Source organism: Vulpes vulpes, chromosome 10 (genome assembly GCF_048418805.1).
Source record: "Vulpes vulpes isolate BD-2025 chromosome 10, VulVul3, whole genome shotgun sequence".
NCBI lineage: Eukaryota > Metazoa > Chordata > Mammalia > Carnivora > Canidae > Vulpes > Vulpes vulpes.
In genome coordinates, this window is record NC_132789.1 from 14709374 (window position 1) to 14728655 (window position 19282).

General features: G+C 35.5%; 1 protein-coding gene across 1 annotated transcript in view; it reads right to left on the minus strand.

The window, feature by feature from the left end:
• Nucleotides 1-19282, minus strand: part of TAOK3 (TAO kinase 3) — a 179754-nt gene that overhangs the window by 34679 nt on the left and 125793 nt on the right. The window contains exons 11-13 of the mRNA XM_026015829.2: nucleotides 18251-18332; nucleotides 12528-12695; nucleotides 9424-9630 (exon numbers count right to left, since the gene is read on the minus strand). Of these exons, the coding sequence (XP_025871614.1) occupies nucleotides 9424-9630; nucleotides 12528-12695; nucleotides 18251-18332 (457 nt within the window). The remainder of the gene's footprint in view (nucleotides 1-9423; nucleotides 9631-12527; nucleotides 12696-18250; nucleotides 18333-19282) is intronic.

Sequence of the window (19282 nt, forward strand, 5' to 3'; positions counted from 1 at the left end):
TTCAGTTCCTAAGTCACACCAGCTATGTTTAAGGTAGCCACTAACTATGGCTACCATACCGAACACTGCAGATAAGATCCTTTCCATCACTGCAAGCAGTTCCATTAGACAGTACTACAGGTTAAAAATGTGCCTCAACCCATATTTTTGAGATTTATTTAAAAAAAAACCTTGATAGGCCAATTAAAACTTCTATACTATTTCCCAGGAAATCTAACCTCTTATTTTTTAGGGCAGAGAGATCAGTATGGGACTAGAATTTATGCACTAGGTTTAAGGTTCTGAGAGTAAGGCACTGGGATCTACTGCCATTCACATTGCTGAGTATTTATTAATAAGTCACATTTATTGACCTTACCTAAAAAATTTATCTTACCTAATATTACAGTTCCAGAAAAAGAAGAAGCTTCTAAATGCCAACAATCAGATGAGACAGACTAAGTAGAGCCCTGTGGTTTCATCGGAGGCCTTAAGAAGTCAGTTTGGTGATTATTAATTAGCTAACATTAAGTACATTGACACTGAGAGGTAGCAGCTCAGTTTTAAATTGTAATAACTTGATTTACAAAGATAACTAGTGACACTAGAATCTACACTTAACAGAATAAAGTGAAACATATTCATGTACAAATATGTATAATTTTAATATTATTAGTGTGTTCTCTCTCAGATAAAAATTAACACTTATGGGCTAGGACCTTGCTTAGCAAATTAAAAGTCACATTATATTTGCTAAGTTTTTAAACCAAGGATATTGGAATACACTGGGAAAGTTAAAATTCGAAATCACAGTGATTTTAGTTAACACATAGCTAATTCAATAATCCACTAAGGTATATTTTTAAAATAATGCTATTTTATTATTTTTTGACATCCCCCTAAAATAATGCTATTTTTTAAAAGTTAATCTGAAGAATAGGCCCAAGATTTTAATCTACTTCAAATACAGTAAATAATGTTAACAGTATAATTCTTTATTTCAGCTTAAATTTTTTTTTATTTTACAAAAGAATTCTTAGTTTTCCACAACAGCTTCATAACCTATCCCTACACTAAAAGTCTTCAAACATTATGCAAGAGATCACAAAATGAGGTAAAATTCTGGTCTAACAGTGAATATCCATTTCAAATGCATAGGAAAATGAATTTTAAAATATTCAATGCCATTGCATAAAGCAAGTTTAAAACTCTGAAGACAACTTAAACAATGAAGCAATTTTAAAATGAGGAAAAGTTGACTTGAGAAGTACAAACAAATGAAACTATTGACTTTACTGGGTATATTGTCTGTTGATTATACTGCCCCTACAAAATAGCAGTCCTTTTGAAAATGACCACCATATCGGGCTCCAAGACTTTCTGAACTGAATACATTTTAAGACTAATAGTGGAAAGAGTCAATTTGCTATTTTATGCAGTTAGGCATTGATGCAGATTATTTACAAATGATGTGAGGGTCAGCATCTTTGATGTTAAAGAATGATTTTAGAAGATGAAGAATATTGGGTATTGGGGTGCCTGGCTGACTTAGTTGGTAGAGCATGTGATTCTTGATCTTGGGGTTCTAAGTTTGAACCTATGTTGAAGGTAGAGAATACCTACAAAAACAATTTTTTTTTTTAAAGAACAAATATCATGTTCTACTTTACCAAGACAAAATATAGGTCTTGTTTTAATTTATCTTTAAAACATTATCATCTGGGAATAAACAAAATAGCTCTTTGAAACAACAATATGGTTGAGGACCAGTTTTAAGCAATTTTATGTTAAGCAGGTAAATTTATAATGTTCTTTCATTGTAAAAAAATAAAACTTCTTCAGATTAAAAAAAGCTGTTGTAATTTTGTTCAGATTTTAGCAAAAATAATTGAACTTTTATATAATATACTGAAGTACATGAAACATGAAGCAACAACTTTACTATTTATACCCTGAACAGGGAGCTTTACTTTTATTAAAAAGTTTTTCTCTAAGTATCTATTAAGATTCTCAAATTAAGATTCATGGTATAGCTGCTTGTTTAGTTTCCAGATTAACTTGAAATTAACCCTAGAAACTACTTCTCTGGACTCTGTTATACTTTGGGTTTACCTTTACCATACTATCAAATATTTCCTTATGTGTCTGTCCATGAGACTGTGAGCTTTCCGAAAATAGAGTAAATGTGGCTTGAAAATTCTGTCTTCCTAGGACCCCCATCTAGTGCTTGATACTTAGTAGGCATTCAGTAAATGTTTGCTGAATAAATAAGTTCAAGAATATAGGTCTGAGAGGGATCCCTGGGTGGCTCGGCAGTTTGGCGCCTGCCTTTGGCCCAGGGGCGATCCTGGGGTCCTGGGATCGAGTCCCGCTCCGGCTCCCGGCATGGAGCCTGCTTCTCCCTCCTCCTGTGTCTCTGCCTCTCTCTCTCTCTCTGTGTGTCTATCATTAATAAATAAATAAATAAATAAATAAATAAATAAATAAATCTTAAAAAAAGAATATAGGTGTGAGAAGATTCTGAGACAATGACATTTTCTCCTATATTATTTAACAGAATTCAAATTTGTATTTCATAAAAAACCTGCCAATCTGTACTCTAAGAAAGTTGTAAAATAGTGACAAGCACACTTTTACTTGGGGGCAGGAAGAGAATCTAAAATGGCTTTTATTGGATGATGAGAAGTCTTTTTATTACTCCTACACTTTTTATGGTGTGGAGAAAGGATCAACAAACCCACCATCTCTCCTTTGTTTTTCCTCATTTTAGAAGTATTAAATTATTGCATAAGCCATTATAGCTATCAAAAGCTAGGGCTAGAGGAAGGGAAGAAGATGGACAGGCTATCTTTACCGGGGAGGATAGCTACTAGGGAGAAAAAAATGACTAGAATGCAGAGGATAATGATGCTACTATAGAGAGGTGGTTTGTATGACTGCTCTGTTTAAAAAACATTACATTCATATGTTAATTTACTTTTACTTTGACTAATGTGAGTTGAAGAGTCAAAGAACCCACCCCTCTCTTCAGCAAAAAATGATAGGAAAGGCCCCTGAAAGAAAGCTAAAATTAAAGTAGAACATCCTATCCCCTCAAGGACATCTCTCTTTTTTTTCCCCCACAAAAATGGTGAAAGACTTTCTTTTTTCAAAGAAGAGGGGGGAAAAGAACATTGATGAATAAGAAAAAGGCCAAATAAAGTTTTAGAAGTTAGGATAGAGTGATTTTTAAAAATAATCTCTAAAAGGGGGTCATGATGACTAAAGTTCATTAGGCATACCTAAAATAACAAAGTGATTAATGACCAAATGCTTTAATATATTAAAGTCTTATGATCTATATTAATATAAGGCAGTAGCAGGCAAAGATAACTGATTTTAGACTTAAACAAGATAAAAGTGTACCTTTTAATTGGCAAATTAAAAGAATAGACTTTGTTGGTTACAATGCTATTAAAATCTGTTTGCTGCTGCTACATCCACAGTGATTTTAAGTAGTAGGGTGGAGGCTCAGAAGGAGGCTAGGTAATGGCAAAAGACCTAATCTGGATTTGGAGTTTGCTCTGGAGTCATTTGGAAAAAACTGAGAATTGAGGCACATGTAGAATTGTGTCCTATAAAAGTTCACCTTCATTTTAGTTCACAAAACATTTATTGGGTGCTTATAATGTGACAGACACTGTGCTGGGTGGTAGCAGAAGAGAGATGTCTTTGAGGAGGTAACAGTCTAGAGATATTCTTGTTACTTGAAAAAGCAGTGTGGCAACATTAGGAAGCGGAAAAGTACTTAAAGTTTGTCAGAATATACTTTTAGACTTATCAAGTCATTTTTGTTCACAAGGAAGATTAGATTAGGGTCCATTCAGAGCAGAGGTGAGGACTGGAGAAAAAGAAATAACCTGAAATTCTGATGTCAAAGGAAAATTTTCTGTGTCCCACTTTACATTTTTGGGGGCTTGATCTGTGATAGAACTGTCCTGCTAAAATCAGGGCATCTTTATTCTGGATGCAGAGCAGTTAATTGCAAGTCACATTCTTACTGGTTACACATGGCCTTTACTTCTTATATAAAATGGTAATCTGTTTCATATCTATGATTTGACTAATTTAAGATAATGTCTGCTTGATTGTAATAATCAAGATGTGTGTGGGGGGGCAAAAAGATCCCCCACCCTTATTCTTATATTTTGATATTTATTAAGCATGTTCTTACTGTCTGGGTATAATTGTTGGAGAAATGCTATTTAAGTCTTTCAAACCATAAAGATAAGATTATTTAATTCTTTTAATCTATATGTTTAATGAACCAAAATAGCAATGATGTTTTCTATCTGGCCATTAATTCAGTCCTTGTGTTTTTTGTTTGTTCGTTCATTCATTCATTGCATACTTATTTACTGAATGCCTGTGCTATGCCAGGCACTGTTCTAGGTGTTGAGATACAGTGTGGAACAAGGTAGGCATAATCTTTGCCTTAATAAAATTCACATTCTACTAATGAAATAATAAACTAATTAATATATAATATTAGATAGTGACAAGTATTAAAAAGAAAATAAAATGGGATAATGAGTAGAATATAGGTTGTAATATGATAATTTAGTGATATATAGGCTTTTCTAAGATTTTGGTCACAAACCCATGCAAAACTAGTAAATGTTTTAAAAAATAATATTGATTGCTTTCTTTCAAAAATAATCTTTGTGGTCACAAATTATAGTAGGCTCAGAAATGCTCCACCTAGATCCGCCTCTAAGAAAAGATTGCTGCCAGAATCCTGGCAGTCAGAACGGCTGTTGGTCCATTTAGGGGCTGCCTTGGCTGCAGGGAGCAGCTGTGAGCAAGTTCACACTCTTCCCAGGTTATTCATATTCAATGACTGGTCTGGGTGAGGGTAACAAGGCCCAGCCATTCTGACTCAGTCTGGACAACTCTGAAGTGTCATTAGAGCCCCAAATGACCATTAGCTCCCTTAGACTGCTAAGGCTGAGGCTGCTGTTAGGTCTGCATCTCACTTCAGCTTTGCCCTCTGCTCAGTGCTGCTTCCTTCTCTCTTCTACAGGGGTTGGTCCCAAAGGAAACTCCTAATAAGCAAATTGCTGCTTGAAACCGTCTCAGCTTTGCTTCCCAGAGAATCCAACCCATGACGTAAATGTTAGCTGTTCCTACATTTAATACAGTGTCACTGCTATACCATCTGTGTGAAAAAGGAGGGACTGATCAGAACAGTGGCTTTTAGAAAAATGCCCTTTTTAAGTGAAATCTTAAGTGAAATCCAATCATATAACCTAAGAGATAAAAGCCAGTCTTGTCCTGGAGGAGGTATGGATGAGGCCTGTTCCTGAGGTACCTCTCTACAAAAACAATTTGAAAGTCACAAAGATCTGCTGCTCTAAAGATTACAGGAATAGAAAGGCAGAATTTGAGCTGGAAGGGATCTCTGAAACCATACAGAACAACTCCTAATTTTACAGATAGAAAAACTGAGGCCCAGAGAGGTTTGTGACTTGTCTAAAGTAAATGAACACAACAGTGTGGCAGACAGAACTATAAACTAGTTTCCTCATTCCTATGATTACATAATATTTTCTATTGAGAGCTTAAGATCTTATTTCATTTATGTTCCCAAGTGGAAAACTTTTGGGAAGTCAGGTACACCAACAAATATAAAGTTCTTGAATAATTTTTAAAAAATTTCTGTTGTGTTTAAAATGATACATTTTTAAGCCCAGGTATAGGATTTAAATGGGTCTCATGAAGATATATCATATTTAACATTCCAGTTTTCGTAGATAACATGTTCTACTTTTCCTGCCTGCTTAAATTTTCTCCCTTTTTATTGTGGAAGGAAAATATATATAATTTAATATATAAATTAACCATCTTAATTATTTTTAAGTATACAGTTCAGTACTATTAAATACACTATGTTGTGCAACCATCACCCCCATCTATCCCCATAACTCTTTCATCTTATAAAACTGAAACTTGTGCCCATTAAACAACTCTTCATTTCTTTCTTCTCCCCACCCTCTGGCAGCCACCATTCTACTTTATGATTTTAGCTACTCTAAATTCCTCATTTAAGTGGAATCATACACTACTTGTCTTTTGGTTACCGGCATATTTCACTTAGTATAATGTCCTCATGGTTCATCCATGTCATAGTGTATATCAGAATTTCTTTTCCTTTTTACGGCTGAATAAACATTCCATTGTTTGTAAATACAATATTTTGCTTATCCATTCATCCATCAATGGACATTTCGGTTGGTTCCACATTTTAGCTATTATGAATAATGCTATTATGAACATGGTTGTACAAATATTTCTTTGAGACCCTATTTTTGATTTCTGGGGTATATGTCCAGAAGCAGAATTGCTGGATCATTTGGTAATACTATTTTTAACTTTTTGAGGAGTCACCACACTGTTTTCCACAGCATCTATACCATTTTACATTCCTACCAACAACACACAAGGATTCCAGTTTTTCCACATCCTTTCCAATTCTTGTCATTTTCTGTATTTTTTGAAAGTAGCCATCCTAATGGGCATAAGGTGGTATCTTACTGTAGTTCTGATTTGCATTTCCCTAATGATTAATGATATTGAGCCTCTTTTTATGTGCCTATTGGTTATTTATCTTTAAAAAAATGTCTATTCAAAAAAATGTCTATTCAATCCTTTGCCCATTTTTTATTTGGGTTGTTTTTTGGTTGAGTTTTAGGAGCTCTTTCTCTAACTGGATATTGATCCCTTCTTAGATATGCAAATATTAGATATGCAAAGTATGATCTGCAAATATTTTGTCCCATTCTGTAGGCTGCTTTTTTGCTCTGTTGAAACTGTCTTTTGGTTAGCCTGCTTATATTTTCAGTTAATTTATTTAGTTTCATTTGCATATGTTTTTCAATTTTTTTATCTCATTTTCTCTATATATTTATTTCATAATAAAACAGAAATACATTATATAATTTAAGTTCTTCTTAACAAACATTTTGCCCGGATCAAATACAATTACCTTCTATTTCAGAATATAAATTAATATCCTTTTTTAAAGATTTGTTTATTTTACTTGAGAGAGGGATAGGAAGAGAGAAAGAGAGACATAATGTGGGTGGGGAGGGGCAGAGGGAGAGAGAAACTTCATCACTAAGCAGGGAGCCTGATGTGGGATTCAATCCCATGACCCTGAGATCGCAACTTGATCCAAAACCAAGAATCAACCACTTAACCAACTGTGCCACCCAGGTGCCCCATAAATTACTATCTATTCTTAAGTAATTACACCATGCAAGAGAAAAAAGTATTGAAAAACCTATATTATCACAAGATAGGTCTGTACTATCACATAGCAAAATTAGAATTAAAATCTCCAATGAGTTCAAGACTAGGCTTTTCCTTCTTGTTGATATGCCAGTAGTATCTTTCTTCTAATTCTGTTCTCATTTGAGGAGTCCTGGAGTAAAAAGATCCAGTGGAATTCCTTTTCTTTTGGTCTCTATTCCCATGTAGGCTCAGAGGTAACAGAAAGGAAAGAGCCACATTCGTCAGGATCCATGATAGCTCCTTCCAAAAAAAGAGCCCAGCAAAAACCTTCTTTTCTACTCTTTATATATAGGACCACTTGCCCATGTTTAGAGAAGTCTGGCTGCCAATGCTGAGTTCTTAGCAGATTTCTGCATCTCTCTGATATCACTCCTTTACTCAAAATGCTTACATGGCTTTCTGATAACCTGGTCCTTGCTGTCTCTCTAGACTTCATTCACTTTTCATACTGCTCACCAAGCTCTAACCTCTCTGACCTTTCACCTCTTCCTTGAACATACAAAGTTCTGTTTGTCTCAGGGCCTTTGTGCTTGTTGCTTTCTGACTCATCCCCATCTCTCACTCCAGCTTAGCTAACTTCAACATATCTTTGTAGTTTTAGCTTAAATGTCACTTCATTGAGTATGTTTTCCACTACTCCCTGATAGATTAAATCCTTTTACCCAGAGCAGAAGTTTCATAATTACATGATATAATTACATGATTACATTATTATTTGTACAATTATTTTCCTAATTTCCCCCACAGATAATAAGTTTCATGAAAGCAGTATGTCTGTTTTGTTTCCTACGCATCCAGAGGGCCTAACCATAGTTTCTGATATGTAGTAGAAGTCCTCACCAATTTTTGTTGAATAAATGAATAAGTTAATTCATTCAGAAGATAAATGTGTATACTTCCACTACTTATGACCAGGGACCAATATATTTTCTCCTGCCCTTCATCCTTATCCGTTTAATTTCCTTTTTGCCCCAAGGAAAATGCACCAGTTGAAGTCTAAGTGAAAAGAAATTCTTAAACATGCTCTGTCACTGAAATTAGAATGCAATCATTGGCATTTATCAAAATAAGTACATATTTACCTTCTAAGGAGGAAAAAGGGATTTTTTCATATAATTCTACACTGTACACTGTAGACTGCGTACCTAAAGTCACTCAAAACATTTTTGGGACTTATTCCAAAGAATTATTGGTAATCCTGTAAAATACTCATAGAAAAATACTCTGAAGAATCCTTAAAACTTTTTTTCATTTTTTTCATGAAGTACTTCAACTTATGAACCATGGTAGGCCTGTATGAAAGGAAGATCTTTTTTTTTTTTTTTTTTTTTTTTAAGATTTGTTTATTAGAGAGAGGAAGGGAGAGAGAGAGTGAGAGAACAGGGGAGGGGCAGAGGGAGAGGAAGAGAGAGTCTTAAGCAGATGCTGCATTGAGCACAGAGCTGGATGCAGGGTTTGATCCCATGACCCTGGGATTACAACCTGAGCCAAAACCAAGAGTCATACTCTTAACTGACAGAGCCACCCAGGTGGATCTTTAATTGGAAAGGTAAATTAAAAATAAAAAACAGAATCATTTATTCAAAAGTCAGAATATTTAACAAGACAGAGCTAGTTTTAGAATTAGAAATAAATCTAAGAGCAATAGAAAAGAGTAGAAACTGTTTATAAAACAAATGGTATCTTGGGAATATACATTAAGAAACATACTTCTGAAAAAAAAAAAGAAACATACTTCTGAGGGCATACTTCTAAAAGGGCACAACCAACAGCCTATACTAGGGAAGCTGTTAAGATTTATGGTATTAAAGTTATTGGTTTAGAGAGGATTTTATTAATTTCTTTGACTTGGAGATTTATGGATTTATTTTTATTTACTGATGATGGAAGACGTCAGAGTAGCAGGAGAGGAAGATGAAGAAATAGGCCCAGCTATAGCTTTACACAGTATTTTATTATCTTTATACTGTAAGAGAACTATCAAGTGCTAAGTTTAGTCCCATATTTCAGTTGTAGAAAGGCACCACTGAAATGTCTGGATACCAAGTGGACTGAGGTGATTTCATCACAATTGACAAAACCTAGAGCTACAAAGGGGACCATGGAACCTACCTTCTTGGGCACAACAGAGGAACTGGAATTTAGAGTGCTTTCATCATCGTGCATCAGGACAGGTTCAGAGCTATTCTCATCCATGACCTCCTGCATGCTGTTCACACTGCTGCTCTGGCTGCCTGTGCTCACAGACATGCTTGGGATAGAATGGTTGCTGCCCAGGCTGTCCATTTCCCTGATCAGGCTGGTTCCATGTTCAGTGTCCTATAAAAATGGGGCATGGGGGTTAAAAAAAAATGACTGGAGATAAAGTGCCAATCCATTGACTGAGCTATTAAGCACACTCAATTCTGCAGTGCCAAGTTGCTTTTCTGCCAAATCTGCAAAGATAAACTTTTTATGTAGTGACTCCAATACTCCCTCATCATTTTCAGACATCTCAAATTCACTTCTCTGCCTTCCTCTGGGGCCATTCTGGATATGGGTCATAAGGCTCCAAATGCTGCTATCCCAGGGCTTTCCTCTGTCATATGCAACTATCATATTATTGTTTTGCTATTCAGTAAGCAGAAATCAGGCCAGGTGTGTAAGAGACTTTCAGGAACATCAAGGTGCTAAAGAAAGACTGTAGGCAACTGAACAGGTAACTTCTGGGATATTTACAAATAGGGCAGTTGTCTTTGAAACTAAAATAGAGTGAAAAGAGTATTCAGAGATTTGACAAGCAATGTGTTCCTTCACAAATCATTATTGAGTAACTTCATGTCTAAGCAGGGATATTAATTCTATTGTCCTGGACAGGTAATTAAATTCTGCCTCCCTCAAGCAATTTTATCATGCTTACCTCTGTAATCTTATTAAATGTATCTGTTAAATAATACTGGTATTCATCACTGCTAGTCCAAAGACTACTATTTGAGAAGTGGTAAAATAATCAGAATATGTAATTTACCCATCACAGTGGGATATCTATTGATATAAGATTAAATAATATAATTAAAGCAACTTAGTTCCCCAAAAATCCTATTTTCAGAGAACTATACTGTATGTATATAACTTTATGAATTGTTACTTAGTCATGGCACTATAAGGAATCACTGACATAGGTAATTTGGGTAATTTAAAATGGTATATAGGGATGTCTGGGGGGCTCAGTGATTGAGCGCCTGCTTTTGGCCTAGGCATGATCCTGGAGTTCCAGGATCGAGTCCTGCATCAGGTTCCCTGCATGGAGCCCACTTCTCCCTCTGCCTGTGTCTCTGCCTTTCTCTCTCTCTGTGTCTCTCATGAATAAATAAATCTTTAAAAAAAATAAAAAATTGGGATCCCTGGGTGGCGCAGCGGTTTAGTGCCTGCCTTTGGCCCAGGGCGCGATCCTGGAGACCCGGGATCGAATCCCACGTTGGGCTCCTGGTGCATGGAGCCTGCTTCTCCCTCTGCCTATGTCTCTGCCTCTCTCTCTCTCTCTCTGTGTGACTATCATAAAAAAAAAAAAAAATTAAATGGTAGATAATACATTAATATTTTTAACAGATTTGTTTACCTAATTAAAGGGGATCATTTGTATATTTGCAATCAAGAGATTTTAAAGTCCAATTCAGTTTTCTGAATTTCATTTTTATAATTATTGATAATTTTTCTTTTATGTTAAAAAGGTAAAATAAAATTCATTGTTCATTCTTTTCCTCTTTTTTTATCTGGTTTCAGAGGAAGTGGAGTCTTTTCTCTCGTTCAAGGTTCTAGTACTCTTACTCCTAGCTCATGTACTTCCAGAGATCCTACTTCTTTAGCTACATCTGTCTTGTCTATAAATTCAAAGCTTTTGTCTCGGCTTCTGCCACTCTGCCTATGAATACGAAGAGAACTCCCCCATACTTACATACCTCTCTACATACTGCCCTTTGTCCCTTTTCCTTCTTAGCTAAATTTATGAATCTTAAAATAACTAGCTTTCACTGTCTCTATTTTTTCACTTTTCATTTATTCTATAAACCCACAGTTATCTATTATTTATTGTAACTACTCCTGTAAAACTGCTTTTACGAAGGTCATCAAGAATGCCCTGCTTGTAAAACCCAGTTTTAATTCTACAAAAAAAACTTCTGGTTTTTTTTTTCCTTTTTTTGGTCTTTGTCTAACTTGACTTGTCTATGGCATCTGATGATACTGGCTGTTCCGTCCTTGAAGTCGTGGACTCTCAAACATCTCTGATGTTTGTTTCCTAGGGTCCCTCATATGGCACTGCACTCTTCCCATACTACATTCAACTCCTGATTTATAATCATTTTAATGCTCTTGACCCAGCCAACCACTCTACCCAGACCTCTTTCTTATGTTCTGGGTTTGAATTTCCTAATCAACTGCCAGACATCACCATTCAGGTGTCTTGACTGTCATTACCCTTGTCTCAACCAATCCTTCTTAAGTTATTTGAATGAGAAACCAGAAAGTCACCTCTCCTTTGAAAACTCCATCTGCATACTATGTCAGCAGCATAGGATGCCAGGACTTTAAACTCAACGGGCATCAAACTGAAATCATCCTAAACCTACTCTTTCTCCTTGGTTCTTTTTCTCTGTTCTTGGTATTGTACAGTCACCTGGGCTAAAATGCTCAGAATCGCTTTAAATTCCTCCTCATCTGTCACTACCACTTTTAATGAGAAGCACTGTATTATCATATCTACCTCTACAGTATTTCTCAAAAGTGTTCCTTTCCCCCCCATCCCCATTGACATTGCCCTTATTACCTCTTGCATGGACTATTATACAGAATGTGACACATTCAAGTCTGTTGTAATACATTCTGTTGCCAGAATAATCTTCCTAAAGCACAATACTTTCCTGAGTCTAAAATGCCCTATGCCTGTCTCTTAGAAACCACCCACATCATGTCCTCTACACAAACTTACTAATGCCCCCCAGCAGGCTAATTTTATCCACACTATGGACTGCTGCATGGCGACATATCTTGATAGTATTTTTTATATTTTGTCTTATATAAGAGTAATTTTATGAATGTCTCTTTTGCAACTCTACATGTTGAAGCACAGAGCACTAATTACATTTTTATCACCAAAAGTGGTTTTCATAGTGCCCTATCCAGAACCTTCCCATGTAGTAGGCATTCTATCAGTGCCTACTCAAATAAACTGAACCTACTTCTTCATCCTCCTGTGATTCATTTAAGGGTCCATTTCGTGTCTCTTGGAAAAGGATTTTTTTCATTTTTCGGTACTGTAGGTTATCTAATTCACGAACAGCATCTTTTGTCCTCTGTATGAGGTCAATTAGGACACGTAGTGGCCGGTCTCGGCGAACAAAATCGTGCTAGTTGAGGGAAGAGAAAAAACAGAAATTGAAAATGAGAAAACAGATTTTTGGGGGCAAGATTTACATTATAAAAGTAAATAGATATAAAGTAAGTCTATTGATTTTACAGAAATAGTAAGATATGATTCATTTCATATAGCCTTTCATTTTGTATAAATCTTATAAAGAGATAACTATGTTCTTCTCTTCTTCCTTAAACCCCATTTTGTGGACTTTGTCCAGAGTTTACTTGAGAATTCTTGAGGTTTACTTTAACACATAAGTAATAATGACTAGCACCTTAGAGGCTTGTTACTTTCAAATCTGAAAGATTTGAATATATATAAATAGAAGTAATGTGGAGTTATAGGTATTATTGTTATAATCTGCTTCAATCCCCCTACCTACCCTACACTACCCTGTTGAAACAGACTTCTGAATATTTTGTTTTCTTGGGGTCATATCTAGTGTACACTTGAAAATATGGCAACTAATCAATTTATATAGAGATCATAATTTGGATAACTCCATTTTGCCTCTACAGAGCTGTACAACCAGAAATACGGGACAAGGGACTTTGAGGAGTGAAAGTAACTGCCCCAAAGTTCATAAACTTTTATGGTACAAACGGCTCTTACTTTCAACATTATCAGTGATCTTTACACATATTCTGGTTTCCTGGTTTCTCAGCCTCTATCAGTTTAGAAGGAAGGAATAAAAGTGGGAGAATAGAGGACTGAGAGCTATTAGAACTAAGGTTATTTGTTGTAAAAAGAACTATCCTTTGAAAGTTCTTAGGCAGCCTGACAGTAAAGAAAAAGAAAGAAAAATCCATGACTTAGACATCTACCAACCAATCACATAAAAATGAACAAAGGTTTGTGGACTATTTTGCAAAGAGGAAGATGCTCCTCATGTAGTCCTTTTATACTCCAAGAGTTGATGAAATACTACTGCTTCTGAGCCATCAAGAAGTGAAATTATGTTCATTATGCTTTCTTTAAGAAGGCAGAGAAGTACATCGTGTATTTTGACAAGATTACGCAGAAAATGATCAAAAGTGGGAGGAAGAAGTCTTGTTTTTTTAAAGGAAAAGTTTGTTATGTGGAAATTTCACTTCTGTGAAATTATAATTTTAAGACATTGGGAAAATGGGATATAATGTAGTAAGCTTTAGATGACAGAATAGATTTCATCTCTTCATAAGTTAAATAGCCATAAAAGAGGAGTAGGGCCACTGTGAGAAAAATATGTACATGTCTTGTAGTTCTTCACCCTGACTTTGCTATCAGGGGAATTGTGGCTTTTGCTCCTGCTTTTATAAAATATCTCTTCCTCTGCAAAGAATCCTTTCTGAAAATGAAACACTATTCCCGGAAGTGAGTGCAGCCTGCATATTTCCAGATGAGCATGAAAAGGAGAAAGTAAATTATTTTGCTCCTCTATTGCTTGTGATTATATAAGAGCAAACTGGTTTACAGTGAATTTCAAGCTATAACAGGATCAGTGAAATTTAGAGCAGGAATAGCTCTTAGAAATTCTTTTGTTTTCAAGGTGTGGAAATTCAGCCATGGAGGGGTTAAATGATTTACACAACTAAGAGTTAGGCATGCAACTTACATTTCCTCCTTTGGTGTTTGTTTTCTGGTGGTCTACCACTGCTGTTATCTTTCTAAGACATAGATTTGATTGTGTCACTCATTGTGACAGACACTGGTGTCCCATTTATCCCCCATTCCAACTCTTTTCCTTGCCTTCATTTATTGTAAGCACTAGAAAGTAAAAAGAGTTGAACTCCAGCCTTTTTTGTAGTTAGAGATAACAATATGACTAAAATCTGGTGAATGAGATACTGTAAATTAAGCTGTACTGTAGAGGCAGAAAAGTCCCTGAGGAAAGTTTTGTTTTCTAGAATAAAAAGGCAAAGCATCTGAAGATAAGAGGTTTTCCACTCTGCCTTTCCTCCTTTTTCCCTCTTGGGATAAAGACGTGAATCCTGGAGATGCAGGAGCCATTTTGTGACTAAGAAGATAAAAGCCACATACCAAAAATAATAAAGTAGGAAAATGGAAGGAGCTTGGATCCATGATGACACTGTTGAGCTGCTTATAGTTCTGGACTGTTTATGACATCTCCTTTCTCAATGCCCTCGACTTTTTATTTCACAAGATAATTAAACCCTTCCCTGTTTAAGCCTTTTAAAACTGATACACTCAACATCTTAAACACATGTTTCCATGATGAACCTGGCCTTTTACAGCCAGGTTCATGGTTCTATTTCTAGGTTCAAACCTAGTCACTCCTAGTCCTTTTTCCCATATAATACATATAGTACATTCTAGATAGTTTTGGACTCATGCCATGTGTTTCACACCTACATGCCTTTGCTTATGTTCTTATGCCTGCAGAAAGATTCAGTCCCATCTCCTCTCTCTTCTCTAAAGCTTATTATTCTCGAAACCCCTACAACTAAAATGTCCCCAGATCCTTATAAAATAATGGTTTTATTGTTCTTGAAAGTATATTTCTTTGAAATGTTTAAATAATACAGAAAAATGAAAAAAAAAATAATACAGAAAAATGCATAAAAGAAAGTAAATTATTCCAAATTTCACCATCCAGAAATAAACATTGTTAAATTAAAGAATATCATTTCAGACGTTCTCTTTCAGGATAATAGATATCTAGAAACAATTTTACGTGGAAAGATTATACATGCTAATTTTAAGAAAATCTGTTAAATCAGGGTATACTTAAATACAGCGGAATTAGAAGACAATGAAGTTAAGCTTAACTTTAATTATAATTTCTTCACCAAGAGTTACCAGTTCTTAAAAGACCCTCTAAAGTGAACAACAACAAAAAATGACAGAGATTAGAGTTACTTTTTTTTAAACTATGCCATTTCAACTTAAGAATTATTATTGACCATCTACTCTGAAAAATAGGAAAATCAGTACACTTATCTTTCTTTCCTACCCATAACTTGTTCTACATTAGTATTTTTACATTGTCAATGTTTACAGCATTTACATTCTGCTCTTTAACCATATACATTATTTTACTTTGGCTCTATATTTAAATGGATTCAACGTGAAGGTGACATTTTAAAATGTCAGGAAGGAAATGTGAAGAAAAGATGAATTAACTAGAAATATTTGGGAACAAGATAGCCAACTGGGAAGAAACAAGTTAGCTTCCTTTATAACAATTTTTTGCATGACCTCTCAAAGGAAGCCCAGCAGAAAGAACACCGAAAGAGAGTTACTGATGACTGGTTCCATGGTATCTCTCTTCAGGGCTCTGCTTAAAAGTCATCTCCCAAGAAAGGCCTTCCCTAACTCCTCACTTAAAACATCAGGTCCTGGAGCACCCGGCTGGCTTAGTCAGGAGAATGTGCAACTTTTGATCTCAGGATCGTGAATTTGAGCCCCATGTTGGGGGGCAGAGTTTACTTTAAAAAAGGATGCCAGATCCTGTCACTCTTCATCCCTGTCCCTGCTTTATTTTTCTGCAAAGAATTTACTATGAACTGATATATATTTACTTGTGTGTTTAGTGCTTGGAACAGTGTTTGGCACACTGTAGACAGTAAATATTTGTTGAGTAAATGGTAGTCTCAGGTGATTTTGTCCATCAAATCAAATTAAGACTAAATCAAGTCAAGGGCAGGCCCAGTGGTGCAGCGGTTTGGCGCCGCCTGCAGCCTGGGGTGTGATCCTGGAGACCCGGGATCGAGTCCCTCCCTGCGTGGAGCCTGCTTCTCCCTCTGTCTGTGTCTCTGCCCCTCTCTCTTCTGTGTCTATGAATTAAAAAAATAAAATCTTAAAAAAAAAAAAAAAACTAAATCAAGTCAAATAAAAATCAACATTTATTTCCAATAAAGTTTTCTTCAGTTACATCTTTAAATATCTTCTGCTAGATGTGCTTTGTTTTCTTCTTCGGGAATAATAGGTGGGGTATGTGAGAACTCCTATCTTCCCTATGTGTCATCTTCATTATGATCATCTTTACAATTTTTCCTCTTGCAATTAACTTTATTTCCCTACAACTTTCTGCCACTGGAAATACTCTACATGGGTTGGTTTACTACATTAGTTTGTTGCCTATGATTCTGTGTTTAAATTTTTCTCTTCCATTTCTTTTCTTACCTCTGCCCACTTGCTTTTCATACCTCTTTGGTGTCTGTGCCCAAAAATTCATTTCTGAATCCTTGTAGTATCTTTTTCTTTGAAATGCTTTTCCCGTTTGATTTTAATACCATCCCCAAATTATCCCTTTATGGTAGTACTTTCTAATTAAAAAAAATCTTCACCTACTTCAAAGTAATAAAGATATTATTTTATCTTGGGTTACCTGGTGCTTTTGTTCTGGTTGTCATTTTCCCTGCAGATATGTAGAGCTGTTGCTAAGGCATACAGAGTAGAGTTCATGTTTAGAACATACGATAGCCCTATGCCAAAAGGATATTAAACAAAGTCCTTTTGGGTTACCTGGTGCTTTTGTTCTGGTTGTCATTTTCCCTGCAGATATGTAGAGCTGTTGCTAAGGCATACAGAGTAGAGTTCATGTTTAGAACATACGATAGCCCCATGCCAAAAGGATATTAAACAAAGTCCTTTGCCCTGTTGCTTCTGCCACCATATTCCTGTGGCTGCTCTCTACAAGAAGAAATAACTTAATTTTCCAAGGAAAAACTAGTTGGCTTCAGACCTAGCTCTCTCTTCCAGAAAATAGAATAATATTTACAGAGTTCTCAGGAAAAGAAAATGTAAACCAAAAATGTGCAGCCTAGACAAGGTGTTCTTCAATTATAAAGGTAGCTGACGGTTTTAAGCTTTCAAATTTAGGCAATATAATCTTTCTGAGTTTTTCTTAAAACCAACCAACCAACCAACAAAAAAGAGTTGAAAAAAATATATATAGAAAGAGGTTAAATAAATCTGGATTAGTTTGTGCCAAATAAAAGACATTTACATTGTAGAAGTCTCCACATACCTCATTGATATTGATGGAGCCTACGTATAAAGTTTATAATAAAATGCTACATGAAGGGATGCCCCCAAAATAAGATGTTTAAATAAATGAAATTAACACGATACTCTTGTCACCAACATGTATGATGTAATGCCATGTAGACGCATGTTTTGTATATTTATGGTACATCTTCACTGCTTGATGATTTGGCAACAACCTAACTGAAAATCCCTGAGTTGGCATGTGAACCATTGGCAGACTGTCCTGAAAGCACTGTATTGAAGTTCATGCAGGTATTAGTCAATGGAACATCCTGACCAGAGCAAAGAGAAATACTTGTTGTCAAGGCAGAAAAGAGGGAAGAGAAAAAAGAAAAGATAGAAAAGATGAGGAAAAAACTGTCCAAGTGGAATATATAGCACCATCCATTGTGATAATCTTGCTATTTTTATGCCTAGCTATTATCTCTGGATAAATGACAAGGCAGCACGTTCTAATCCAGTTTGTTATGATAAGCTGCCACAGAAATGATTTACTATACTCTACTACAACATGACTTTAAATCCCCCTCCTCAAATATAAATTTGAAAAATTACCCGTAATAGCTCCGCTGACGTTGGCCTTTCCTGAGGTATTTTCTGCAAGCAGTAATCTACAAATCTCCGAAAGGAGTCTGTCCTGTATGTGCAAATACATCGAAAGAAAATAAAATCAGGTCTCTGGAATACACTGAGTACTTAAAATAATTCTCATTCATGGGAAAGTTTTACATTTTAAGAGATTTTTAATAAAATATATGGAATATTAGGAGAAGTGGACAATTTTCAAGTTTATGGTATCTAAAAATTAATATTTGTTTTTAAAAAATACCTTATTTATTTCTTCATGAGAGACACAGAGAGAGAGAGTGTGGCAGAGACATAGGTAGAGGGAGAAGCAGGCTCCATGCAAGGAGCCTGATGTGGGACTTGATCCCGGGACTCTGGGATCATGCCCCGAGCCGAAGGTAGACGCTCAACTGCTGAGCCACCCAGGTGTTGCTAAAAATTAATATTTGGATAATGAATGTGGAGAGTTTCAAATTAGTCAACACCTAAACATATCTTAACATACAAGCACGGTTAAATCATAATTTATGTCAGAAAATGAAAAATACTATATTTATATATGTAATAGTTTTATATATATTTTTCTTTCCAAAGATAACAACTCTTATAAGTCTCAAGCCTATATTCTTCACTGCCAGTTGGTAACTTCTCCATAACCCACCACCATAAACAGGTAGTAAAATCTGAAGCATAAGGGAAGAGAACTTAGGAATATGGTTTCTGGATGAAAAAATGTCTTTCTCTTAAGAATTCCATTTTGTCCACTCTTCTTTAAAATTGCCCTTCTTCTATTACTCATGTGGCCCAAACAGTTATCAAAATGTCATAATTGTCTGTAAGGAATGATATGTCTTCTAAATAGATAGTGTATGTTCTGTGTCAACATATTTAAATATACATATAATAAAAGAAATGACAACTGGAAAAATAATGACATCAGAGAAGGTACTTTATCTCTGCCAAGAAGTGATAAAAGCTGAGATGATCAATACAAGACTGTCAGGATATAAGAGAAGAGAC